At 41.6% G+C, this 27,812-nt stretch overlaps 1 protein-coding gene across 2 annotated transcripts in view; it reads left to right on the top strand.

Moving 5' to 3' along the window:
- The window catches only part of C1QTNF7 (C1q and TNF related 7), a 50,236-nt gene extending 28,056 nt beyond the window's left edge, over nt 1-22,180 (top strand). For both annotated transcript variants that reach the window (XM_036382306.2, XM_054514668.1), the window contains exons 2-4: nt 19,202-19,401; nt 20,274-20,519; nt 21,174-22,180. In XM_036382306.2, the coding sequence (XP_036238199.1) occupies nt 20,282-20,519; nt 21,174-21,805 (870 nt within the window). In that variant the 5' untranslated portion in view covers nt 19,202-19,401; nt 20,274-20,281 and the 3' untranslated portion in view covers nt 21,806-22,180. The remainder of the gene's footprint in view (nt 1-19,201; nt 19,402-20,273; nt 20,520-21,173) is intronic.
- Nucleotides 22,181-27,812: the final 5,632 nt, after the last annotated feature.

The following is a 27,812-nucleotide window of genomic DNA, read 5'->3' as shown; positions in this document are numbered from 1 at the left end:
GGGACATCATGCCAAATTCCCTTTTTTCAGTACTGTCCTTATCTGAACCTTTAAACCCTTTCTTTGTAAATCATGAAAAGTAGTTCCCTGTATACACTGTAAAATCCTTTGTCTCTCCTAGATCCATACCCACTACACTCAATAAAGAGAAAAGGAAATATGTTACCTCATGAGCACAACAGTCATATCAACTGCTGTGGTGAGATTTTCCCAGTTGCTAATGATTTACAATGGAATCCTTATGCTTTTCACTTAGCTCCTAATAGTGTTCAGAAATGTCTTAGTTTATGGTCTGGGCTATCAGAAGTCATTATGCATATGCATTATGCATGGATTGCATATTTCAGTGGTAAAATCACCAAAGGTCTTGATCCTGAGGATGTACAAGAGATGTTACAGAATCACAGAAAGGGCAAGGCTGGAAGGGAGGTCCCCCAGTCCAACCCCCCTGCTTAATCAGGATTCCCTAGAGCACATTATTCAGGATTGTGTCCAGACTACTTTGAGAAGGAGATTCCACAACCTCTCTGGGCAATCTGTTCTGGCACTTGGTCACTTGCACAGTACAGAAATTCTTCCTCATATTCAGATGGAACTTCCTGGGCATCAATTTCTGCTCATTGCATCTTGTCCTGTTGCTTGGCAGCACTGAGCAGAGCCTGGCTCCATCCTCCTGCCACCCTCCCTTCACACACTGACAGACATGGATGAGGACCCCTCCCAGTTGTGTCTTCTCAAGGCTGAACAGGCCCAGCTCCCTCAGCCTTTCTTCAGAAGAGAGATGCTCCAATCCCTTAATCATCTTTGTTTCCTTCCTCTGGACCTGCTTCAGGAGCTGCATGTGTCTCTTGTAGTGAGAAGTGTAGCACCAGCTCCTTTCACAGAGCTGGTCGCCTTCACCACAGATTCTTCCCCTCAGCTGGAGACAAGCTGGACTGTGGGTGGGGGCCAGGTCATGCAAGTCACCATCCCTCAGCATCAGGCTCTTTCTTTGTCTCAGAGGGCTTTGGAGAGCAGCAGCGAGGCTGTTTTCACTCAATGTGAAATTTCCATCATGAATTACACTGCAAACCCAACAACAATAAAAACAAAGTATTTCTTTCATTATGTTTCATATTTTTCCATACTCTATCATCATATTATAACCATCACAGTGTCTCAGCAATGGCAGGACAGTGCAGGATGGACAGGCCAGGACATCTCTCCCTTGCAAGTAGCTTACAATAGTTGTAAGTGCTTTTCTTCTCTCTGTTTGTGCTTTATGAGTATTAATTAACTCCTCTGGTATCACTGCAGGGCAGGAAATCATTGCCCTCCATATGGAAATAGAGAAATGAAGAGGATTATGTGATTTGCCCAAAGCTAAAAGGAGAATTGTTATCAGCCCTAGGACAAGAACTGATGCTTTTTCTTCGTGCCTGGCTCTGTAATGCAATTAGCAGAGCAGCCTCCCTTCCCCTCATCTTCTGCTGTGCTACTCTCCACCTGTGAATGGCACTGACTCCAGCAGTGCTCGATATTTGAAGCTGGATTTTGCTGTTAAGATTAATTTCCACTCAACAGGATGACTCCAACCAATATATTCTGGCATCTAAGAGAAACATTAAAATGTGCCTCTGAATTAAAGGGACATAAGAATCCCCTTTAACCACAGCATGAGCCTGACACTTAAGTAATTTTCCAGGAACAAGCTGATGCTACAGCAGCATTTTTTGTGCCATCTAGTGGTTGCAGAAAATGAAATGCCAGGCTCTGCCCCACTGTGCCACCCAGCACCAGTGCCACAGCTCCTGCTCCTGCTCTGACAGCCCCTGCCCCTCTCAGGGCTGCTTTTGCCCCTTTTCCTTTTGCTGCTCCTGTTGCTGCTGTTTCACTTGGATGGCTGGGAGCTGCTAAAACTCTGGAAAGCTGCAGTAAGAAGTGGTCTGAAAAAAGAGATAAGTAAATGGATGTTCTCAGGACTGCTCTCAGCTTACCTATATGCTGTGTTTCTATGGAATAGGGAACACTGAATAGGGAACAGATGGCTTAAACAGCTCATGGAAGTGGCAAATCTTCACTGCTTGGAGAGTGGGAAGGAAACTGTGGGGACTGAGGAAGCAACCAGTATACACAGAATATTACTAATTTGTTTCCTGAGGAGAAGGACACAACCAAGGTGCCTTGGAGAAGGGAGCTGGCTGTTCCACTGGGCTGGACACCTTCAGGGAGGACAAGCAACTCTCAGAGAGGACCTCAGGCATGGGACTTAGATCTGGGGTTATTTTCAGCCATCTTTTTGATTAACTTCTGAAAAAACACAGGTAGGGACTGATTTCTGCATATAGCCATGATCTTTAAAAGCACAATCAAAAGAAATAATTCTCTAGCAAGGGCAGTGAGGAAGGACTGCACCATATATGCTGAATTAAAAAGTGCCTCTCAGAGTTAAGGAAAGCCAGACAGCACCATAAGCAATAGTGACATTTTTCCTACATTTTAGTGGAAGATGCCTTTTGTAAGGGATTTCAGTTGCTTTAAACCTAACACATTCTAACTGAGAGTAGTCATGAGAAGAAATATGATAGTTCTTTATGCAGATAGAGTTTAAGATACAAAAAGCAATAAACAAAATGTGTTTATTTTTCACAGTTGACCTTTGTGTTACACAGAAAGTCCAGTACTATCTGCTGAGATAGTTTTGGCCCAGTGAAGCTAAGCAGCTCACCAGACTTGGTCAACATTGTTTCATGCTTTGTCTGGACACACATTAACACATTTGGTAAAAATAAAACAGCTTGATGAGAAAAGCTTCCCTGTTTGGATTGGACTGCCCTTGACAATCCTTCAGTATCCCCACAGCTCTAGCTCAAGCCAATGCCAGCACCTTGGTAAATGAGCAGTCCAAAGACTTTGAGTCCCTGCCATTCTCCAAAGCTCCCCACCCAGAGACCACACACCATCACCAGCAGTGGGACAGGTTCCTGCTCCCATCCCAGCACAGGAAAGCTGCAAATCCATTCTCCAGATCCAGCTGTGCCAACCCCAGCCTGTCCCCTGTGTTCCCACACTGTCCCCTGGCTAGTCAGGGCTCCCCACTCCCTGACAGACACAATGAACCAGAGCTCTGTTGTTCCCACTGCACTAATTTTGACTGAAAGAGGCCAGGAGATGCTTTTGGAGCGTCCAGCAGAGCTGACTGTGCCCAGGAGGCCAGCGTGGGCAGGCAGGTAGTGACCTCTCCTGTCCCCAGCCCTGAGTGCATGTCTGCACCCTGTGGAAGCTGAGGATGGCTGTGCCAGCAGAGCTGTGAGGGCAACAGCCTCCAGCAGTGTGGCTTGTAATCTTCATCTGGCACAGCTCTCTACAAACAGAACATCTGTCCACAGCCTAAAGAGATGTTTCAAAACTGATTTAATTAGACCAGCACAAGCACCCATCTGGATGCTTTTAGCTCTTTGGCTCCCATTCACCCAGCAGACAAAGGCAATGGATAAAAATCGTTTTCACCTGCCCCAGTTGCAAAGTGGTCAAAAGGAAAGGATGATGCATCAGCCATGCCAGAATCCTAGACCTTTCTTTGACAAATACATCAGGTGAATCCTGATGAGGTGCTTTGTGAAGGTGCCACCCGAGATCTCCTGCTCAAGGTGGCCACACCTGCAGAGGGGCAGTGGGGAATGTGAGCCTGCAGCTGGGCAAAGCTCAGAGCTCAACCACTGATCCTGCTGGGGCCAAGGAGCTCAGGAGTTACAGGGTTACATTGCACTGTGCCTTGGTCAGTCATCTACCACTGGGAAGCCTTCCCTTACCCTTCTGGCTCCCACTTTCCCCTACACAGCAAAGAATCCTGGTGATTTAATGCAGTGCCAGATGGGTTAAACAGCTCATGGAAGTGGCAGATCTACAAACTAGGGGAGCCCCAGCAGACAGACAGAATGGCAGCAACAAACTGAAGAGGGATAGTTACATTTTAAATTGGTACACAGGTTTTTGCACTGACAGACTGACTGTATCCTTAGTTTATTTAACTCCTTATTCCAGCTTCCAGGGCCAAATAAAAATAAACTGACTGATTCTAGATTAATTAAAATGTCAACCAAGGATCTGGCATTCATCTAACAAATTATTTGAAGATAAAATGCAAGTTTGAGGATAAACGTTAGAAAAATATATGGTGGAGTTTAAAAGAAGAGGAAAAATATCACCTATGAGAACTGAAAGCACCATTGCTTTTTCAGCACTATTTCAAGGTTGCAGATAACCCAGGTCTCGGTTAGATTCTTTTCTAAACTCCTAATAAAAAGCTACAGTTTATGTTAGTTTTAATGTATCTCATGCTTACTATCCAAATCCTTTTTAAGAAAAAATAATTGGAATTTTAACTAGCTACAGATGGTAGAGATAAAATTGGTCTTTACAAAATCTGTGTTTAAAATAGGATTTTCATGGAGAGGACTGTTTATATTTGCTAATATTATCCAGTCTGTCTATTTGTAAACAGGAGTCAAAGGTTTACAAGTTTAGCCTGCGATAAAAGTAAATCAGAATGAGGGAAGACCATGAGCAGTGAAATCCCCTGTTATACTGGAGCTGTGTTATCCAGCAGGATAAAGACCAGACAGGCCATAGCAAGAGGCAAGCAATGAAGGGAACAGATGCCCTTCAAAAAATGTCTGCTGTTTTCATGGAGAGAATAGAATTGGTAACTCTTCAAATGGTCTTATCAGACTTCATGTGCCCTTGGCCTTTTCCTGCTATTCAGACTAGACCAGGATGGTAATCAGGCATGCACACAGTCAGACAGAGACCCCAGCATTCCTGGGCTGTCTGCTGTGTCTGGGACATGGTGCAAGTTCCTGGGCAAGAGGGATGCAGCACAAAGCCTCCATCTGGCCCCTGTGATTCAGCTGCCATTGCAGGTGAGGAGGCTGAGGAGCCTCAGCCATGTCCTGCTGCTCCTGGGATGAGCCTGTCTGCTGCTCACTCTTGGAACACAGGCACTCCTCCAGGCTAGAGCACAAACTCCCTGTTTGCTCACCCCAGGGACACTTGCACAACCTCTTGCTACGTTGACTTTTCCCTCTCAGATTCCAAAGGCAAGCTGAGCTGCTGCCCACGTGCACTCAGGGAACAGCAGCCCCAGTGTTGTGTCTGTGCCACCCACTGCACACAGATCTTGGCTGCCCCAGCAGCTCCCAGCTCTTGGTGCTTCTGGGCCTGCAGCACACAGCAACAAGGCAGAAACATGGAAGGTCTAAAAAATTGTAGAAAAAAGAGATCCCACAACTTCAAGATCAAACTCCAAACCAGAACAACTGCTTTGGGTAATGGGATCCCCTTTTTTGCCAAACCCACCGTATTTGCTAATAGTCAAGGGTGAGTCATTGCTGCCCCTCTCCACAGCCAAGGGTCGCTGGAGCGGAGGCTGTTTTGGCTGTGCTTTCTTCTGTACAAGTGGTACCATCTGCACAGCAGCTCAGTTTCCAGGGCTTAGAAGAGAGAACTCATCTTCAGGAGCCACAGCTGAAGGGGAGGCAGCAACAGTGCATGAGGCTTGGGGCTATGTCCTACATCCTGTGGCCTTCCATCAGGTTCTTCCTCTGTAACTGCTGGCCTACTGCATCCCTGCCAAGGGCTGAAGACAGGCTTCAAACAGGGAGAAGTGACTGTGACATCTGGGCTCACCACAACTTCAACATTCTCCACAACAAACACTCTACTTCAGCCAGATTTCTGGCAGGAAAAGCAAGTTCCATGTCTGAGATTTCCATTTAAGGACTTTTCCCAACCATCTTTTAACTCAGCCAGCTACAGCATCCCACAGAGGAAAGGAGCCTTCTCATTGCCACCTTCCTGCTAACATTCCAACTTTTTGGACAGGTGCCTTTTTCTGTCCCATATGGGCATGGAAGAACAAAAGTTCTGGAGGAACAGAAGTGCACCATGGTGGCCCTGGCTGCTCCTGGGCTTCCTTCCCATGCTGCTGTCTGTCCTTTCCCATCACCTTCAGCCTCATGTCTAGCAATTAAAGCAAAAAACACAGGGGAATCCACATCCCAATAGACAGGGAACAAAGGGGGAAAGGGTCTTTTCCCCACATGCCTGTTGGGAGCGGGACAGATTTTGACTTTTGGGCCCCTGGCAGGAGAGCTCAGCAGTGCCAGGGGCTCAGCACAGAGAGGGGAGCTCAGTGCTGGCAGGCACAGCAGGAGAAGGAGGAGGAGGAGAGGGAAAGCCACCCTGAGAGGCAATGGCAGTGTCACCACCCTGTAACCAGCCAGCCCTGTGGCTGTGACATGCAGCCACCAGTCACACACTGTGTACAGCTGGCTACTCCTGAGGAGCAGAACCAGGGCCTGGACAATCTGACAGTCTGAGGTTAAAACAGATAAATAAACAAACCAGGTTTTGAATAATAATGAGACACATCTGTATTAAGAAATCATGATTGTTTTGTTAAAAGCGTGCCAATGAAAGCAGTATTTTGTAGAGTATTTGAAAGGCTGTCCTTTGAGCTGTTTGTAGCTAGCACACAGTTTATGCAGCTTTGATGAACTCAAAGGGGGTTTTTTTCTTCCTATAAGAGCCACAGATTTCACCTAGAAAAACATTATATATATGACTTTCCTTGGCTTTTAAGTCTAGCAGAATGACAATTGCTACAGTGGGCAGAGGCCAGATGACACAATTCAGGCAGCTGCATTTTTTGCAGCCTTTTTGTCAGAGATGATGGGTTTATGCTGACCTAAGGACATAACATGAAAACTGCTCTTGTGTGTCATTCACAATCTTGCTTACTAATGTTAATACACCACAGGAAAACAGCTCTTACAATTTGGTGGACCATATAATGACTAGAATTTTAAATTGTAAATTTATAATACTAAACAAAGAAAAAGCTGTGGCTGTCATGATCTTACTACTGTTCTGAGAAAGAGAACATACTAATGAGCAGATTAATCACTGTCTCTTAAAGCAAGAAATAGAAGGAACTGAATGAAATTATTAGTTAAAACAATTTAATGGGGACAAAAAGGTTTAAGGGAAACAAATGCATTCTGTGAATAATTAATTTTACAAATTTACCAGTTATGAGAAAAGCCAAAGTTTAAGCTCCTTCCAAGTTTATGGATGAAGAGTCCAACAAGGCTGACAAGAAAGCAAGGACTCAGAAGTGTCTCAGTTTGGAAGGCCTCAGCTGGAGGGGAACAGGCAGATAACCTCGTGCAAGCATCTCTGTGCTGCCCACATCCCTGGGAGTGGTGCAAGGGCCTGCAGCAGGACACTGCCCCAGCCAGGGTGCAGGGCCAGAAGGGCTCCTGATCATATTTACCAGAGTCCTTCAGAGGTGACATGCATCCCAACCCAGAGACAGAATGAAATTACTGTTACAGCTGATTTCTTAATTGCCCCAAGAGAAAAAGTTGAGACACCAATTAATTTTATTGAGAAGGAACAGCAGTGGCTTATGAACTTCTGCAGAGACCCAGTTTCCTGCATTAACAAAATAAGCAGAATAGATAAAAAACCATAAAAGAGCAGCCATGCCAAGAAAATTGTCTCCAAATGAAGTGTTTTGATATTCTTTCCCATGAGTTGATAAATTTATGAGACCTATATTTTTTAACTTTACAGTGTCTGTAAAAATATGCAGATATTTGAACAGACATACATCCAAACTTTTCCAAAGACAGAGGAAAAATAGAAGACTCATAAGAAATCACAGCACCTCACAGGTGGAAAAGGAGAATTCTAAGCAGGAAAGACATGACTTTTGAGCATAAGAGAGTTTTCAATTGCAAATACCTGTCCAAGACAGGGTAATTTAAGCAATAAACAAAATCAAAAATATCAAACTAGAACTTTTTTCAGAGCCCATTGAAGATAACTAAAACAAAGATAAAACCAACAAAATACTTATTGCATGTCAGGTTACTGTTTATCAGCTAGAAACAAATCTAAGTGCATTGTAATTTAGGCCACCAGAGAATAGATCTGAATTAAAGAAAATTAATTCTATCAGTCAAAGTCAAATAGAAAAAAATCTTTAATAACATATTTTACATTAAATGTATCCACCATGCTCCAGGGTATTGAAGAAAAGCTAAGTGAAAATAGGACTGCTTTGGCTGGTAAATGTAAGGATATGTGTGTGCATACACACATGTACACAAACACTTGTTTTTCTGTGATGAAAATATGCCCCAGCTGAGGGAAAAGTGACTGCCTGAACTGATCTGAAAGATTTTAAATTGTAATATTTTTTTCAGTTTTACATCTTGATTCCATGCCATAAAACTTAAATAGAAAGAAAGAAAGGTCATTTTAACCAAGGCAAGAGAAAGCTTCTCCATGTTTTATGTATTTCAACTTTATTTGCAAGTCAATATGTTCTGAATCTCTGTAGGTTTCCATTAAAGTGGAAATTGCAAAACCCTTTACCCTGATGGAAATTTGAAGCTGATATGCTCTAAGCCCTACATGACTCCTCTTTTTAATATATATTTTATTTGTATTAACAATTATGTAAGGACATTTCTGGGGGACAGATCATTAGAAGTGATTCTGGCATACTGTTTGTCTCAAACATGCCAGAATTTCTTAAGAAATAAATTTAAATCAAGGTCACTCTTTGAAATGGAAAAAGGCTCATGGCAATCTGCTGCCATGGGATTGCAACTGCAAAACAACACTGAATTTATTGTCATCATTGTAAACTATATCTGGAGACACTTGAGAGAAACTCGAGCACAACTCCGGACACGACAATAACAGAGAATTTTATTCACTGATTATGGAATTGTGAAGAGGATTCTCTACAATCACTTCTCTTTGTAACAAATACATGTATTTTGGCATAGCCCAGCACATAGCAGCGCCTGGGGTTTTATTTGCACTGCAGCTGCATCCCCAGGCTGTGGATGTGACCGTGCTACCTGTGTGTCCTGTCTGCTCCTTGCCCAAGGGAAGCTCAGTGAGGCTGTGGCAGGATGTGCCAGCTGGTACCCCCGGCACAGGGCATCCCTCAGCCTGGGGTCACCCCTGGAGCCCTCCTGGCTGTGCACACCAGGGCTGCTGGGGGGTCAGATGGCTCCAGCTGGGCGATTGCTACTGGCAGCTCAATCAGTGAGGGGCAGAGCAGCGGGGCTGGGGACAGCCTAAGGTGACTCCAACATTCTGCGATTCAAGGTTAGGTGGAACTTGTTGACAGACTGAGATCAGGGGAAATTAAAGTGAAAATGAGATTTAACTGGTTGCTAAACACTCTGTGACCTTCAGACCATCTGGGAATGCCCACTTATGGCCCATGGAGACTGTGCTGAAATCACATCCCACCACATGCAAAGTAAAGCCTGCTCTTTACCAGACAAAGGCCAGACTTTCCTGCTGAAGAGTGGCATGTTGACTGACAGCTGCAGATTTTTGTGCTCTTCCCTGCAGGAACCCAAGGAAACAAACACTTCCCAGACAGGATGGATTTCAAAAGAAACCAGACCAATTGTTGTTGCAAGAACTTAAGTGAGAAAACCCCTTCTGTCAGAAATGACTGGTTATCAGATGCTAGACCTCATCTGCACTGTAATGAAAAAAACGGAAAGAATTATGCTGACTTCATCCATTTTAATCTCCCATGAGAGAATTGAATTGAAATACAAAATGGCACTTCACAATTACTTAAGAAAAGCAAAATCTGCAAAGTGCTTTTGGAATTACCTGCTTTTACATTAACAGAGCAATATTACCCCTGATGTTTTTGATATTGTTGTTTTACTGGTGAAGAAATAGAATCATGTAAGATTAAATAATTGCCATGGAATAGACATTTCTGATCAAGGAACAGAAATTAGATCTCCTGAAAGAAAACTCTGTGCTCTGTTTTCTTTCTTCCTCTCTGTGAATTTAATCAAATGCCATTAATAAAAGAGAGATTTGCATTTGATTTCAGTACATACAGAAGCAGGCTGACAATAATTATGTGTATCAAACTGAAGTTATTATATCACAAGAAAAACTGTCATTCTTCTAAGAGAATGTATGTCAGACAAATTTCTGTCAAACAATAAAGACAAACTTCTCTCCTCTCCTCTCCTCTCCTCTCCTCTCCTCTCCTCTCCTCTCCTCTCCTCTCCTCTCCTCTCCTCTCCTCTCCTCTCCTCATTAAACTCTTTTTACAAAAAGAACTGTCAGGACAGACTGTGACTAGGATATATAGTAATCTACAGTAGTTACCAAACAGGTGGATAGACCCTCCAGAGTTCTATAGAACAGCACAAGTGTTTCACTTTCAAAGTTTGTACAAATTAGAAAACAAATAAATGAGATAATACTTCCATTTTCTTCATAAACTTTTTACTTGAAAATTTAAAACTTCTGCCTGGATAGTCCAAATCAGAAACACAGAGAGAAAAAAAAAATTGTCAGTGTTATTTCAACATGAAAGAGCTCTTAAAACAGATTTTAGATTTTTACAATGTGTTATAAGAACATTCCAAAAAATTTTTCAAATAAGCAAGCTTGTCACTTCTCAGTACATGGCAATTCATGTACTAAACAAACTCTAAACAAGCTGGACTGAGACTCTACAAATCCAAACAGTCCAACATTGAAATGGTTCTCATTAGGAGACAGATGAAAGCAAGACAAAATTCTGAAGGACACAGGTTGTCTACGTGGCTCAGTGAATGCTCAGTGGGGAGAGGCATAAAGATCCATATGGAATTAAACAACCTTTGAAAGCCTTGTTCTGAAAACTGTTAATTCCATATGTGTAGACTGAACACAATGCTTTCTTCCTCTCTGAATAAGTAGAACCTGCAGCCTCCCAGAGCCCTGTGGGGACTGACATCCCTGAAATCCCTGCCAGCCTGTCCTGGGGTGTCCCATTACCCAGCCCGTGGTCCAGGACCCCATTTCAGCCCAGCTGACCCCCATCCACAAGCTGATTGTCTGGTCTGGCCTTGGGTGCCCTGTTCCTGCTGGGGATGGGCTCTGCCTGGTGAGATCCTGCCTTGCCACCCTGTTCCCTGTGAGTTCCACCTCTCCCAGCCCCAGGGAACAGCCAGCCCTTGCCCAGCACAATAACCTGCACAAGATATGGAGCTGTAGAACATCAGCCTCATGAAGCAGAAGTGCAGGTCCTGAGTGTGCTGGGTACAGCTGGGTGCTGGAGATACCAAGGGTAGGCTTGGGTACAGACAGCACCCCTGGCAGGTCAGCTGGGAGCAAGGATGCATTGTCCCTTCTGCTTTGCCATGGAAACAGAAACCTTTGTTTCAGTGAGAAAATATCAAAAGAATTGAAATGGAATTTTATTTCACAGCTCCAAACTGTTTAGAGCTGTCTTTCTAATGTGCATGCCCTTCTGTCTCACAACAAGGTCAACCCCTCTGAAAATAAAAGGTTTGATTTAATCAGGAAGAAGCATTCTTTAAAAACCTGTTATTACCCAAAAGCAGACATTACATAAATTTTATTCTATTTTTATATCTTCCTGGCTCCAATCTCCTGAATCTGACACTAACCATAACAATTGCACATGTGACTAAACCAGGCCAAATTCTCCTTTTTCTGTTCCAATATAAATATGGAAGTAATACTGTTGAAGTAATAGCTTTGAGGTAGGTTCTCTCCACAAGAACAGGACTTTTCTCAGAACAGCCAGAGTCAGGAAAGTATGATGATTTTCAAGCCAGGTTTTTACTGACAAGTCAGAGCAGCAAAATGGAGACCACCAGGGTTGACACAAGAGCCTGTCAGTCCCAGAGGCTGGGGACACAAGCCAGTGTTGGTGGCACTCTGAAAGCACAGGAGGCTTCAAAGCTCTCATGCCATTTCAAAATGCCTCAGGCTTCCAGAAGTTCAAGCACCACTAATCTACAGTAAAACCTAGCCTTTAAACACATTTATCATTTGGGCTGAGACACAGCCACTCACACCTCTGTGAGATTCAGATTCACCATCACCTCTCTCATGTTTGACTTCAGTCTCTTGAAGCTCTGTTGTTGCTGCTCTTGACCAAGCCAACTTTACACCAAGGGTCAGAAGATGGAGACCTTGCAGGGAGCACTGCAGTGCCCTGTGGATGTAGTCCTGCAAGAAAGCTGCCAGCATTGATGTGTCCTCAGGTTGCTAACACATGGAGCACTGTGAGGTGTGCACAGCCTGGGTCTCACACTGCTGTCCTGAGCATCTGTGCAGCCCAGGTAGGAAAAATTTCCAGTTTACCTCATGGAAAAGTGTTCAGCTTGGTTTGTTGCAAGTGTACACCTAAAAGCTTAACTATGACGGTTTTTGAAAAAAATTACACATGTCAAGCCATGGACAGATATCCTCTTCCATTTACAGCAGAACAGGGACAAGAGACTGGCACTCAGCTGAACAGGGCTGCTCCCTGCCCCAGGGCACAGCCTCCACTGCTCCCCTGACAGAGACGTTTATGGGCACCTTCCCCAACTTGCTTCAGAAAAATCAACCAGCTTAGTGCAGTCTAAGCCTTTAAACTGCTCCTTTGGTCTCTGCCTAGTTCAGTGTAGAATGCAGTCCCTGGCTGGATGCCTACTTTTCCACACAGTTCCCAGAAAGGCACAGTGCCAGGGTGATATCATTTGATGAACTTCCAGAAGGAAACAATGTGCTGGGGGAGGAGTGTCCTTTTGAGGGTCTGGAAGCTTTCTTCTCTTCACATTTTTCTTCTCAAATGGTGAACACTGCTCTTTGGTGCCATGTGCTATACCAAGGGAGCAACTGGGTGAAGGAGAATCCATCTCCAGAGGTGTCCATGATCTAATAAATAACATTTACCTTGAGGCCATGCCCAGGGACTACAGCATATTCAGCTATATATCCAGTGAAGCTCCCAAAGTAGTTCTTGCTTTGCTGGCTGTCCCCCACTCCTGTGCAAAGTGATTGCTGCCACGAGGGGAGCTCTCTATGGACTTCTGTTCACAAAGCCCAGGTGGGAACACAAGCAAGCACAAGGTATGAGGCAGGGGAACTCTGTCCCCATGACTTGTGGCAAGAATCTGTGACTTTTCTTCTTATTTGTGCCCATGGGCCTTGCAGTTTGACATTTTATTTTTGTGCCCTGTTTTTCCTCTTTCTAGACCATCCAACATGGTTTACCCAGCCTGTTTTTTATTTCTCTTCTATCATCACAAGGTTGGCAAGGCAGAATGATCTAAGACAGGAGATGGGAATTTTCCTGGTAAGGGCTGGAGAGGAGCCAAGAGGAGCAAGTCTGCTTGAATTGAAAGACTTTTCACAGGAGATGGGCACACTGCTCTTGGCATCTATCCACATCTTTAGATGCCTACATGCTTCCATATTCTGTGTTCCAGTCCAGATTTATAACCAACCCTTCAAATTCTAGGTCATCCCTGAAGACAGCTTCTAATTTATGGCTCCTGTCTCTTTTTCTTATTTTATTTTAAGGAAATAGAGAATACATTTCAAATAATCCTGTACCTGAGGTATAGGTACACTCATATTCTGAGTCTCCCAGTGTTAAATCCTGGCCATTTTTCTCCACACTGCAAGAAAACATGCTATTGTCTCCATGTCACTTGCCAACTGTAAGCAACTGGCCTCACTTCTTGGCTTTCTGTCAAAACAAATTCTGTCCGGTTGTATTTATTTGTGTGTTCTGGTACAGCTAGCAGTGAAACTGCTTTGCCTGCCAGCATTCTTGTTAAAATTCCCACCAGCTGAGTCAAGCTATCTCACCAATACACACCTTGACCAGGCTCTCTGGCATTTTTCAGAAAAACAACCTTTCAAATAATGGGAATACCTGGAGAGACTATGTCTAAAGACAGACACTGAGAAATCAAATTGCTCCCACTCTTCTCATACTTTGAAAATCAAGCATCCTAAACTTCTGGCCTTGATTATAAGCACTTGATTTTTAAGGCTTGAGACATGGTTGAAGAATCTGACTACATTCAACATAGTTATGAAGAAGATTGTTCAAACATGACTGACTGCAAACTTAAGTGAGTGAGACTGTTAAATGTCAGCACTGCTAATGAGGCCTTTAAGGATTTTTTTCTCAGAAATATTTAGCTAATGGTCCTTCCCACATGCTGATTGATTCCTTTGGGCACCATCAGCTGCTCTGGTACTGGGAGTCAGAAGTTCAAACTGCTCAAAAACTGTTGGGTCACTTTCGCCTTCTTACACAAAGGAAACAAAACAGTGCAAAGCCCTGTGAAGATTGCTGGATTGTGTAGGTAACCCAAGCAGTGTGGTAATGGCCAGCTGTGGTCTTGATTCATTAGAGTAAGGTGTGGTGTTACAGGTGAAGCTCTGGAAGTTCAGCATAGCCCCCATAACACAAAACAAGCTGGGAGGTGTATAAAGCTGTGACCAACTGTAGGATGATCATTGTAAAATCCATGGGAGAAAAATTCCATCATTAAGACGCGCATTTTAATGGCATAAAAATCATACAGAGCAAAGAAACTACTGAGTGTGGCATGCCAAACCATAAGCACCTGTTTCTAAGGCCTTATAGAAAGGTAAGTGGTGCTGGCAGATTGAATGGCAGGTTTGAACCCTTCAGGCATGGGGACACAGCTGACTTTGTGGATCATGTTTTGAGAGAGAAAAGACTGGCACAGCCAGTGAGATTTCAAATAAATTGCTGAAGATGTCTCTCTGCTTCTCATCCTGACCTATTACCTCCTTATTCACTTTGTTTCTCCTACCCTACAGCTCCTGGATGGGAGAGTTGGGGAAGGTCTGTGCATCTCACAGTGAGGATTCCTGGTAGCTATGTGGGGTATCTGGGGCCTTTGCATTTGGAAAGCCAAAGGACACATAGAGCATCTTGCTCTTTACCACTAATCCATTGCCAGGGCTGCAGACAGAAAGGGCCCACAAGTATCACAATTTCTCATCTATGTCTTTGTGCACAAGGAAGTTAAAACACATCTTCTACTGCCTAAACAGCTGTGTGTACGTATTGGAAGTGAATTCAAAGCTAGCAAGGCAAGACAAAAGTAAGAACATAGCCAGGGTAGCTTTTGAATAATGGCTACTGGCACTTGACCCAGTTTTTATTTACAACAGATTCATGGGAAATCTTCTAGGATTGTTTCAAAACAATGCCAATTAATAAATTTTAGAATTAGCCCTACATAGTTGAACAAGTGAGAAAGATTAGATCATATACCAGAAAGTCTCAAAACTGAGAATTTCTTACAATCCCTGAATTTCTAAGTTTAAAAAAATGTTAGTAACATAGTCTGAGTATACCAGTAATGAAATGAGATTTCCTAATGTCTTGATGAAAAGCCTCTGCTGAGCCCTGGCTTCAGTGGGAATCTAACTTACAGAGTGTGTTCTCAAGGGGAATCATAGAATTATAGAACAGTTTGTGTTGGAAGAGACCTTTAAAAGTCATTTAGTCCAACCCCCCTGCAATCATCAGGCACATCTTCAACTAGATCACTTTGCTTAGAGCCCTGTTCAACCTGGCCTTGAATGTTTTCAGGGATGGGGCATTGACCACCTCTCTGGACAACCTGTTCCAGTGTTTTGCCATCATCAGGATAAAAAATTTTTAACTTCTGTCTATTTTAAATCTACCCCATTTTAGTTTAATGCCATATCCCCTTGTCCTATTGCAACAGGCCCTACTAAACAGTCTGTCTCCATCTTTCTCACAAGTACCACCTTTAAGTACTGACTCTCTCAGTGGGTTTCAGAGGAGAGGTGCTCCAGACCTTTGATTGTCTTTGTGGTCTCCTCTGAACCTGCTCCAGCATGTCCATGTCCTTCCTCGCTGAAGACCCCAGATTTGGGCACAGCATTCCAGATGGGATCTCACAAGAGTGGAGTAGAGAGGCATAAGCACCTCCCTCGACCTGCTGGCCACCTGCTTTTGATTCTTTGGATCTGCCACCTTAACAGACTGCAACAAGGTCCAGAAAAGTTTTTTGAATGTTTTTCCAGTATTAAATGAATGAGATAACTTAAAGAACTCACTTGGAAAATCTGTTTCAGAAACCATTCTGAGAAAACTTGTCTAGTGAAAAGTGTCCCTGCCCACAGCAGGGAGGCTGGAACTAGATAATCTTAAAGGTCCCTTCCAACACAGACCATCCTATGATTCTATGACTAGAACTGATCAGCACATCCATCATCTTCCAGTGAATGCCTTGATGTGCATTCTTCCTCTACCTAGAGGATTTGAAACTTACTGAAATGCCATTTCCTAAATGTGGAATAACATTATTCTAACTCTGAGATTATATCATTTTCATTATTATTTTTGGTGGTGGCTATGATGAAGATGTCTGTTATTGTTCTGAAGAATACCATGTGCTTATTCTGGCTTTCAGTTTTCGGAAAAATACATTGAACTCCTCAAATGTTGTTTTTCTCTGGAGACAAATCACTTGGCATATATAAAGGACTTTGTTTCCTACCCCAGTTTATGGACAAAAGTTTTTTATCTTTGAAAAGGACAACCAGAAGCCAAGAACAATGTGTTATTTATGATTCATGTTCTGCCTGCCAGTTAACTCTCTGTGAACAAATATTTAACTACAACAATAAAGCTACAACAATAGGTGATTCCTGAGAAAGTGATCTGGGAAGTCTATTATACCTTCTAACTTCTAAAACCCTGTGAACTGAAATCTCTGATTTTGGCCTCCTAAGTCAACCTGAAATTTCAAAAGCCATGCTCATATGTTCTTTTTCACCTTTAACTTTTCAGTGATGCTTTTAAGGGCACTCACTGGGAAACAGGGGGCATGGGTTCAACTGCTGTCCTTCTTTCCTTGGTCTGAGGAGATTCCCTTTTGAGTCTCTTTCCAAGAGACTGCAACAACAGACAGGCATCCCCCCTCCTTATAAAATGATTACTGTTATGTACAAAGAAATGCAAGAGTCTGAATTCAAAGGGCAAGAGAATTCCTGATTCTCTGGCTTAATACATGGTTTCCCAAATGTCATTTTTTGGCTACCACTGTTGGAAGCAGCTTTCTGTGTTCCCCCCAAGAATAAATTCAGGTCTGTAAACATCATCACCTGAACCATTATCATAATTTTCTCCCATGCCCAGCTCTGTTTGCCTAACTGCATTCCCACCATTCAGCCACACAGCCCTGTCACTCCTTAAGACCCCCAACACGTAGATGAAATCTCTGTATATTGTTCTCTATGCCTTCTCCATCCCAAACTGGTTCTCCAAACACAATGCCCCAGCCATCTAAGGCACATCCCTATCTCAACAACCCCATTTCCCTCACCTTCCCCAAATGACATTTTTCCCATGGTCTATTCAGAAATACATGTCCCAGACCAATTAATTTCCTGCAGCACATGAGAAGAACAGCAGGGGAGGTCTGGGAGCTGGAGAGAGCTTCACACATCAATAAGGTACTGGCCAGCCAGTGACAGGAGCAGCTGTGTGAAGGTTTTTACTCTGATTTGTAAGATATCCTTGACACAGGCAAAACTAGAAATCGTTGAGATAGTTTTTGCCTGGCTTACAGGCAGCACAGTGTGGGAATATCCAGCCTACTGATTCAGACTTTCATCTGGCAAAGGGCAGGATTTTTTTCCAGTCCTTGATCCTTAGGTCATGTCTGCTTCTTATCCATCAGCTTTGTGTAAAATGCATATGCAGCTTTAAGCATGAAGTCCCTCCAAGCTGTTCCCTCCTGGCTAAGTGTTTAAAGTTTTTTTTCTCTGCACAGAGCTTTTTTGTCCCTGATTTAAGTCCCATGAAAATCCATGAGGTTTATTTGAGCTTGCTCAGTAGTACATCAGAGCAAACATCACTGTGAAGTTTGTCTTGTAGCTAACAACTGCCTCGGAGTTATCATTCATTGCTCTGCTGTAATGTTCAGCATTCATATGCTAATCCATTTGTGGAGCCTGCTATGCCTGACTGTATGGTAAGGCTTTATAAAATAACAGCAAAATTATTAGTTTAGTTTCTGCCAATTTGATGCAAGATGTCTAAAATAAAAAGCAAAATGCATATCACTAAAGAGAATTTTGGAGCATTGTTTGTTTCTCTCCAAATATAATATTTTCATATTTTTCTGCATTATCACTGATAACCATAACATTTTCTAATTTTCCACTCTGTAAAATAAAAGATTCTTCATAAAGACTGCGTATGTGTACATGCATGTATATACATATATGCTGATCTTTTCTTTGCTGAATAGATCTGAACATGCCATCCATATACCAGTTGAAATATCATGAACTGCAAAAAAATGTAATGGCTTGTGGTTTTAAATCAGTTAATGCCAACCAGTATCGCAGAGGGGAGAATGAGAACAACAATTTCTAGCTTAAAAGGTTCTGCAGAGGGATCTGGACAGGCTGGATCAGTGGGCTGAGGATGGTTGTGTGAGGTTCAACAAGGTGAAGTGCCAGGTCCTGCAACCCCAGGCAGTGCCACAGACTGGGGCACAGTGTCTGGAAAGTTGCCCAGTGGAAAAGGACCTGGGGGTGCTGGTGACAGTGGCTGAATACAAGCCAATGTGTGCCCAGGTGGCCAAGGAGGCCAATGGCACCTGGCCTGTATCAGCAGTATCAGAATGTGGCCAGTGGGACCAGGACAGTGAGTGTCTCCCCCTGTACTGAGCACTGGTGAGGACACACCTTGAAGCCTGTGTTCAGCCTTGGAATCCCACTTCAAGAAAGACACTGAGGTGCTGGAGCCTGTCCAGGGAAGGGCAGCAGGGCTGATGAAGGGCCTGGAGCACAGATGCTGTGAGGAGCAGCTGAGGGAGCTGGGAGTGTTTAGCCTGGAGGTTTGGGGGAGACCTCATCATGTTCTACAACTCCCTGAAAGGAGGCGGAGGCCAGGTGGGAGTCAGTCTCTTCTGCCAGGGAACAAGTGACAGGGTGAAAGGAAATAATGTCAAATTGTGGCACTGGAGGGTTAGACTGGGTAGCAGGAAATCTGTCTTCACAGAAAGGGTTGAGTAGCATTGGAATAGGCTGCCCAGGAAAGCGGTGGAGTCACCATCTCTGGAAGTGTTCAAGGAATGTGTGGATTTTACATTGTTTAGTGATGAACATGGTGATGATGTTAGGTGGATGGCTGGACTTGATAATCTTATCATAAAGATCTTTTCCAACCTTAATGGTTCTATGAGTATATGATTCACTGTAAAAAAAAGATAGACTGCATTTTACAGATATTTTTCTCAATCACCCATTCCATTTTTTCTTTTTCTCCCCACAGAAACCTGTGGATTCTGATTTCCTCGAATGCTGTAAATTAGCTCTAACAGAATGGACAGCTCCAACAAAAAAACCCACACAAATTTTCTGAGAAGACAGCAAAGGAGCTAGAAAAAACAGCTTGACTTGTAGGCTCTCACCTGACCCATGATTGACTCTCTACTAATGCAACACTGAAGTTAAGACACATTTGTATATCAGGTATTGCAATTACTCATAATGTCACTGTTTCTACAGTTACTTTTCTTTAGTATCCCAGTATACAGTGGGACAGAGAAATCCAATTTCCACCCAATCGTTTATGAAAACACCCAAATACCATATATAAGGATTGAACCAATTTTCTTGCAAGATACTGTGACACAGTTCATTGTATATGACAGCCCAAGCCAGGCTTAAAAACCTCACCATGTTAGCAGCCCATTCACACCCACCATCCCCTGCAGGGCAGGGCAGCTGCCGAGTCCCACCTGAGGATTAGGATGAAGTGTTTATTTGTGCTGTTTCCAAGGGGCACTAAAGCTGGAGCTCTCTAACTGCCTGCCATCCTTTCTGCAGCTTCAGCAAGTTTCTGCTGCAGTTGTTTAAGCTGGAGATTCATTTTCCACCATAAGGGCAAATTTCAAAATGAAATGAAGGTGTAAGCTTTATCCTCACTACAGGCACATGCCTCTAGCACAGACTAACTCCTTCAGCAAGAGGGCTTTTATCTGTGAAGCTTATACAGGGACCAAAGGCAAAATAATCTATGCAAAGGTCTTTGCATTGAAAAAATGCAGATTATTTTTTCACGTGTCAACATTTGGCCCCAAAAAGCTGATATTCACCAGTTACACGATGTCAGTCTACAGCTACTTATTTGAAAGTCACACAGCAACTTGTACAGTGCCCAGAAAAAGCTCCAACCTGACAGACTTTCCTCCTTGCCTCCTACATGGATTTTGGTAATGCTTAAATTCCAGGTTGAGGTCTGGACCTCTACTTGTGTATAATGCATCACAGCGTCAGAATTATTTGCATATTCAGAGCCATTTCCATGTGAGTAGAGTGTCTGACTAATTTTTTTTCTCCAGATCTGAGGATGTTTGTGCTGCTGTACATTACAAGTTTTGCCATCTACACAAGTGAGCAACCTCTTCAAAGCCAGACCAAAGGAGAAAATTACTACACCAGATATATCTGCAGCATCCCAGGTCTGCCAGGCCCTGCTGGCCCCCCTGGAGCCAGCGGATCCCCAGGGCCACATGGACGCATTGGTCTTCCAGGAAGAGATGGAAGAGATGGCAGGAAGGGAGAAAAAGGTGAAAAAGGGAGTGCAGGTATTGAATATTTGTGTAAACTAACACAGTAGTACAAGAAAGCAAGACCTATATATATATAAAACATATATATACATATATTTATTTCTTTATATATGATGAGTGTGTGTATGTGCCTGTGTGGGTTTAAGTGTGATGCATATTTAAATATAGTGAGAATATGCACATTTATCAGTGTAAAGAAATGTAAATACACAACCTTTCTTCACAAAGATGCTATGAAAAAGATTGGAAAGAATGAAGTGTGCGTGGTGTCAAATAAATAGTCCCACCTGTGCCATTAGCCAGGCTTAAAAGATTAGCAGGTGCTTAGGTATGCACTAAAAATGCTCTATTTTTAGGAAATATTTAGTGCACAAGTATCACTACATAGGTGGTCATGCTGCTGTCCCTGCCATCAGTAGTGCCTGGTAGTTCAAGCAGCAATAGATTGATTACATATAACATTCTTTAATGTGTAATCAAGACACATGAAGATAAGTAGGAATTAGTGGCATTCCTTTTGCAAACTTACTAGAAAATTTTGAAAGTATTTGTAGAGTATTTTGAAATTCTGACCATGTTTTTCTTGTTTGTTCGGGCACACACAGTAGCCCACACAATCATTTACTGTTGATATGTGCAATGATTAACTAACTTAAAATGTTTTTGAAGGTTTAAGAGGAAAGACTGGGCCATTAGGACCAGCTGGAGAGAAAGGAGACCAAGGTGAGTCTGGTAAGAAAGGACCTGGAGGATTGACTGGTGCCAAAGGTGACGTAGGTCCAGCTGGACCACCTGGACCTAAGGGAGATAAAGGAGACCGAGGAGAGCCAGGAGCACCAGGGGTCTGCAAGTGTGGAAAGATAGTGCTGAAATCTGCCTTTTCTGTTGGTATCACCACGAGCTACCCAGAGGAAAGACTACCAATTGTATTCAATAAAGTCCTCTTCAACGAGGGGGAGCATTACAACCCATCCACAGGGAAGTTCATTTGTGCCATCCCAGGGATTTATTATTTTTCTTATGATATCACCTTAGCAAACAAGCACCTTGCCATTGGGCTGGTTCACAATGGCAAGTACCGGATCAAAACTTTCGACGCCAACACCGGCAACCACGATGTCGCTTCTGGATCCACGGTGATCTACCTTCAGCCAGAGGATGAAGTATGGCTTGAAATCTTCTACACTGACCAAAATGGTCTCTTTTCTGATCCAACATGGGCAGACAGTTTGTTTTCTGGATTTCTCTTATATGTTGATACAGATTACCTTGATGCTTTATCAGATGAAGATGAGCTCTGAAGCAGATGGCAAATGACATTCAAACTGGAGGCCCCAGCAAAGGATTTTATTCATCTGTGTGGGGAAAACAAAGTTGAAATGAAAAAAAAAAATCTGGGAGTTCATTCTTGTTTTGATTGGAACCAAATCTGAACTCATAAGGATGTTTCTAGAATCTAGGATGGATTTTTTTTTTAATGAACAGCAGGGATATCAAAATGAACTGTAATTAATATAAGACTGCATCACTCCAGGACTGACTCTTCTCTAAAATTACATTTATAATACTATTTAAACAATTTTAAGATCCTGTACATTGGACTTTATATAAAATGTATTAATTTGCAATTTAGAATGGCTATTTTGTATATTACATTAAAGTAAAATTGAAAATTCCCCGCATTATCATCTTTGGTCATTTTAAGACAGGCAATACATTAAAAACAGATGGGAGAGGAATAAAATAGGAATGAGTGTTTCAGAATGCCACTGCACAGGTCTTAAGAAGAGTCCCATCTGATATTTACACCAACAAACAGCATTCATAACTAACCAACCTCACAGTAAGTACAGGAAGATTTGTACTAGCTATCAAACATATAAAGAAATTAAAAGCTGGAAGATCTGGAAACTCGGCGATAGTCAGTATTCAGTGGGTATTTTCAGTGTAATTCTAAGTGTCTTTGCTATTCTTTAAATGCTATCATCTTTATGAGAAGTGTGGAAAAAAACTTTGAACTTTTTGCTGAAGATAATTGTGGATGCCCAAAAATGACAGGTCAGTAATCACTAATCAGAGTAACTGATATGAAATTAAGTGAGTAACACCATTAAAGCAGAAGTTATGTTACAACATGGTCAAATGCAATGAAATAAATGTAGGTCACACACAGGATGAAAATCTGCATTCAGCAAATCAATGAACTTGGAAAAGGTACATGGGACCTCATGGATTATCAGCTAAATAGAAGTAATAAAAGTAGGCTGTTGCTACCACCCTTTGGATGTATGAAAAATGGAATTAAAAGTAGAGATGAATAGTGGTTACATAGGAAGCAATTACTTCTGAAAATGTTTCAAAAACTTGAAAGTTGAAAAAAAATGTTTATACTTCTATTCATGGTGCTTACACAAGACATGTAACAAAGTCAATTTACTTTTCTTGTCAATGAGGTTAAGAGATGATTTAGTCACCACCTGCACCCTATCTGGAGGTAAAATATCTGGTAGTACCTGGCACTTCCCTCTATCAGATAGTAGCACAGCAAGGTCCATTGGTGAGAAACTGTACCAATCCACACTGGAAATGAGGAATCCATTTTACCAGTGGCAGCAACAATCATTGTAAAAATACCTAGGAACATCATGAGTTCTCCAGCACTCAACACCAGTCAAGACTGGCAATCTTTCATTGGGTCCTTTCACTTTCCACAATTTACAAACTTTTATTCATCCCAGATTTACAGAGACCAGCTATTTCTAACAGTTATTCAGATCATGTTAAATGTTAGTGATCTGCGTTCCACATCTCTTGAACCCGTTTTATGACCAAGGCAGACAGAAGTTTCTAGGTTTTTTTCTGTGTATTTGATGGATTAAGAAAGTTACAACAGATTAAGAAAGTTACAAGCAGACAAAATGACACAAAGATGCTGCTGAGGTTGCAGGACCAGCCAGAAGGTTTTGTATGGAACATCAGCCTGAGCACTCTGTACCCTTGCCCTCACTTCTCCCACATCAGCATTCATGGCTGTGAGTGCAGGACTGCTGCTTTATGCAGTGAACAGGTGCAAAGCCTGACCACAAATCAAACTGGCAATGCTTGTACAATCATTATTTTATTTGACAGTGAGAGATGTCTGATAGAAGACAATAGTAGATTATTTTTCTAACTAGACACCTAATTTATTAGTGTCACACAAGGGCTGCTTTCTGTGAAAAATATGGAAAAGAACACTTGGAGATACAGTTTATCACCCTGCTGTACAATCATTTATACATCTGCAAATTAAGGACAATAGGAGTGCAAAATGCAGTGCAATCATAATTTACAATTATGATTGATGGTGATGCCTCACAGCCATCAGTGCCTATCTGAGGCACAAAGACCATCAGCATTGCCCAGTGCTGCCTGCACTGAATTCCAAAGGACAAAATAAGGATCATATCCAGCCCATGACTTCCAGAAGCATAATTCAACAGATGCAGGACTGGACCCAAAATACATACCATGCAGCAAAAGCAACTAAAATAAATTTTTAATTAGATTATTATCTTATAAAATACAGAAATAGGTTTATGACATTTGAATCAGTATAAAGTTTATGTTAGGAGTAACAAATTAGTTTTACTAGAATTAGAAAATCTGATAAGCCCAGCCTTAAGGAAAGAGTATGACTGATTTTCTCCAGACTCCACAGGAATGTATGGTAGTTATAATACATCTGGAAATTTTCAGACAAAACTAATTTTTCTCAATTAAACAGAGAAAACATACAGCTTTATAGTGAAATATTGTTGGTTGCAATCCTAACTATAAGCAAAGTGCTCCCATGTAAAAATCTGTAAAAATGAATCCAATATAAAAGAGGTATTTCAACCACACCCATGCTGAAAATGACACCATGGGAATAAGTAAACCAAGAGTTACTGCTTTCCTCTTTTTAGCAATTTTAGATTTATGTTTGTACAATTATAGAAAAGCAACATTAATTTCCCAAAGTTTTCCCATTTGGATTCTACACTTTTTTGAACAGTTTAATATTTTGGCATGAAGAGTTAAAAATAAGTCATTCTGTTGGATTATTTCTATAGGTTTTGGCAAGAAGAATACTTCTACTACACATATGGATGACATATGTATACAAGTACCATGTGTTCTTGCCCTCATTAAGGGTCTCAAGACATTATCCTGAAGCAAATCATTGCTATTGCTAGTATATTTTTTGAAAATATATCAATTTTGATGTCATGATGTTGCATTTGGGGTATTTATCTGTCTAAATTTGAATTTATATGGAAAAGATCTTGGGCTGATGTTTTCTCACAATTCACACCAATACATGGGGAGGTCTGGTTGGTTTCAAAACATTGTAGGAGCAAAAGAGCAAAATTTCTTGATTATCAAATTTGAAATTATTCAATGCTTTCTACACAATATATTGGTCATTCTACACATGCCATAATGACATATAAAATTAGGCATCCAGACCAAATTAGTCATCCAGTCTCTGCCTACAGTCCACAGAGAGAAATAAGTGTCACCAGGAGGAACTGCCAGGAGGAAGCATGCCTTTACTGCATTACCAACTCTTGGGCTTCCTGATCATGGCTGCAAGAACTTGTACAAGCCTCAAACCACCAGGAAACCATCAAACAATATTAAGAACATCAGTATTCCTGAGATTCTTAGGTAAAAGTGTATATATATATTTACTTGGGATACATATATGTAAAGATAAATAACTAAAAATAACATTATTTGAAACAAAACAGCTCTCCACAGTCTTCTACTCTTTCAGACTTTCTTTATACTTGGTGGAGTGACATTAAGGAAGAAGTTAGTCACATGTTCCACTGCTGAATATTTTTAGCCTAGATAATTATTTAAACATTTATCTACATTTTCAAATTTTTATGAGTATGTCACATAGAATAAATACTTTCACTTTTTTGACTACTGGTATTCCTGTTCATATGGTTAGGCTGTTATACAAATTCTTCAGGAGCAATAGGTTCTCAATGTTTTACAATGCTGAGACAATATAGAGGAAATAATTACTAATGGGCATCAGTGCTGAGAACATTATCTACATTCTTCAAATCTTTTTAAATCTACCTAACACCATTTAGGTACTATTAGGATATGCAAAAATATACAAAACTGAAAGCAATTTATTTCATTTCCTACCAAGTATGTTACATTAATTGTTACACTTCATTTAGCACTCTATTTACCTTCCACAGCTCACCCACTAGGTTCTGTTCATACACCAAGATATTCACTGAACAAATTAGTGTTCACTGATTGGTTTATTTATTGATTTATTTACCCATTGGCAGGTAATTCATATTCAGAATAATTATACTAATGCTGCACTAAGCAGTTTGGTCAGCAGGAACTTCAGTTGTATGTGGAAATGGAGCTTGCTTTGGATATGTCATTCAGAAGCTGATGAGCCCCGCCCAAGAAATAAAACATGAAAGTAAAGAGGAAAAAATAGAGTTGAAAAAGCAATACACCACTGTCTTTACCAATGAGTAATGTTTTCAAGAAGCAAATTAGTCCTTTCAGCATAAACTATCTAGACTTCAGCTCAGGGAGCATTTAGAGGTCATATACGTTTTTCTGTAACTCCTTAGGTCAACACTTCCAACTGAGATTATATCAGCATTTCTGAATTTCAGAGGCATAATTCTTTCTCACATCCACAGGAAGAAATTTCAAAATACTGTCACAAAATCCTTGGTTACTGATACCTGGTTTTGTCCTAGTTGTATACATCAGAACAATTCATGAAAGTTGCTACCTAAGGGAAAAGATGTGTGAACACAGACTTCTAAACTGCATGTGACAAATTACAAAAAATGGTTTTTGAGATTTCTGTTGTGTTGGAGTAAGGTGTGATCAGTTTAAAAATAATTAAGATGATCAGAGTTTGTTCTTTCTTGTTTGTAACCTCCCTGAAACTGGGATCACTGTAGGGTTGCACACAATACCTAAATTCCTACTCTAAGAACACAGCAACATGTACTCTTATTCTGTAAATGCTCTGTGTGGCTGGTAACATTTGCTGTTTCCCTTCTGCTGATTTTACAAATTTTGACTTTGATTCTAGGCAGGCAATAAGAGGTGTATATGGCAAAACAAACCTTACATTGTCCTCAAAGCCAGAGAAATAACTCCATTGCTCACTGTCCCTGCTGAGTTATAAAATGTTTTAACTCTGAACTTGGGGCCTATGATGCCAGTGCCCACTCTGGGGCATCCTGCACCATGGGCACTCCAAGCTGCAAATGCACTCTGCCTGTTCTAAAAGCCAGCCTTAACCATCATTGACAAAACAGCAATAAATGGCCAAGTGTGCCAGCGTCACACCTAAGAGCTCACACCACCACCTCATGTGCAGCACTCATTCTGCTGCCCAGTGTGATCAATGGCATTGGGCTGGCCATTTTTCATAAAGCTGACCAAGATAAATGACTTGTTCTCCATCCCAGGAAACACCTGTGGTTCAGATTGTGGATGTCTCCTGTGAGCAGAGTCATTGTACTGACATGTGTTTTTAAGCAGCTTTCCATCCTGTTAAGCAAAGGACTGACTACTCCTTTAGGGTCTCATAGTAATGTTCCTTACATAAATGCTCTTCATATTTGTCCATAATTTAAACTGTTTGTACAACTGTTTCTGATACTGGAGTATATTGTTGGGACACAGACTTATTAGCAAAACAAGATCTTGAACCTGAGTTTTTGCCAAAATTTTGTATGAAGTTTCACCCACTGAATCATTTCCACAGTCCCACATGCAGTGATTCTTAGCAGATAAAAGAGATGTGTGCTATGCATGTTACTCTAAGAGACCTGTCCCCTTATTACATATCTTTCCCTTTCCTGAAAGCTTTTGTCATATCAGATGTTTCTAGCTATGAGAGTTCCTCTTTCCACAAGTAAAAATGTATACTCCTAATCTCTTTTAACTACTATGTTTACTTCTTCCCATGGTTTCCTTCTTAGTATAGTACTCAGAAAGAAGAAGCAATTTATCCATCTCTTTTCATGTGATTCCAACTACTAAAACTTTGCAGTAATAGACCTTCAGATGTTATAGGGACTGTTTATACACAGACAATTATAAATAGGTCTAGTAACTCCATTTAGTATTCTCAGTCTTGTTTACTCTGATCATACTAGAGATATTAATACACACGTCAACATAAGAAATTATTTTGTTAATAATTCAGTGCAGCAGAAAATACTCCCCTCCAGACTTGACAGGAAAGTTATAAATCCCTTTGTAGCTACAAAA

The sequence above is a fragment of the Molothrus ater genome, chromosome 4 (genome assembly GCF_012460135.2).
Source record: "Molothrus ater isolate BHLD 08-10-18 breed brown headed cowbird chromosome 4, BPBGC_Mater_1.1, whole genome shotgun sequence".
Taxonomy (NCBI): domain Eukaryota; kingdom Metazoa; phylum Chordata; class Aves; order Passeriformes; family Icteridae; genus Molothrus; species Molothrus ater.
Note: the sequence above shows the minus strand (reverse complement) of the source record. Positions and strands in the feature narration are given on the sequence as shown.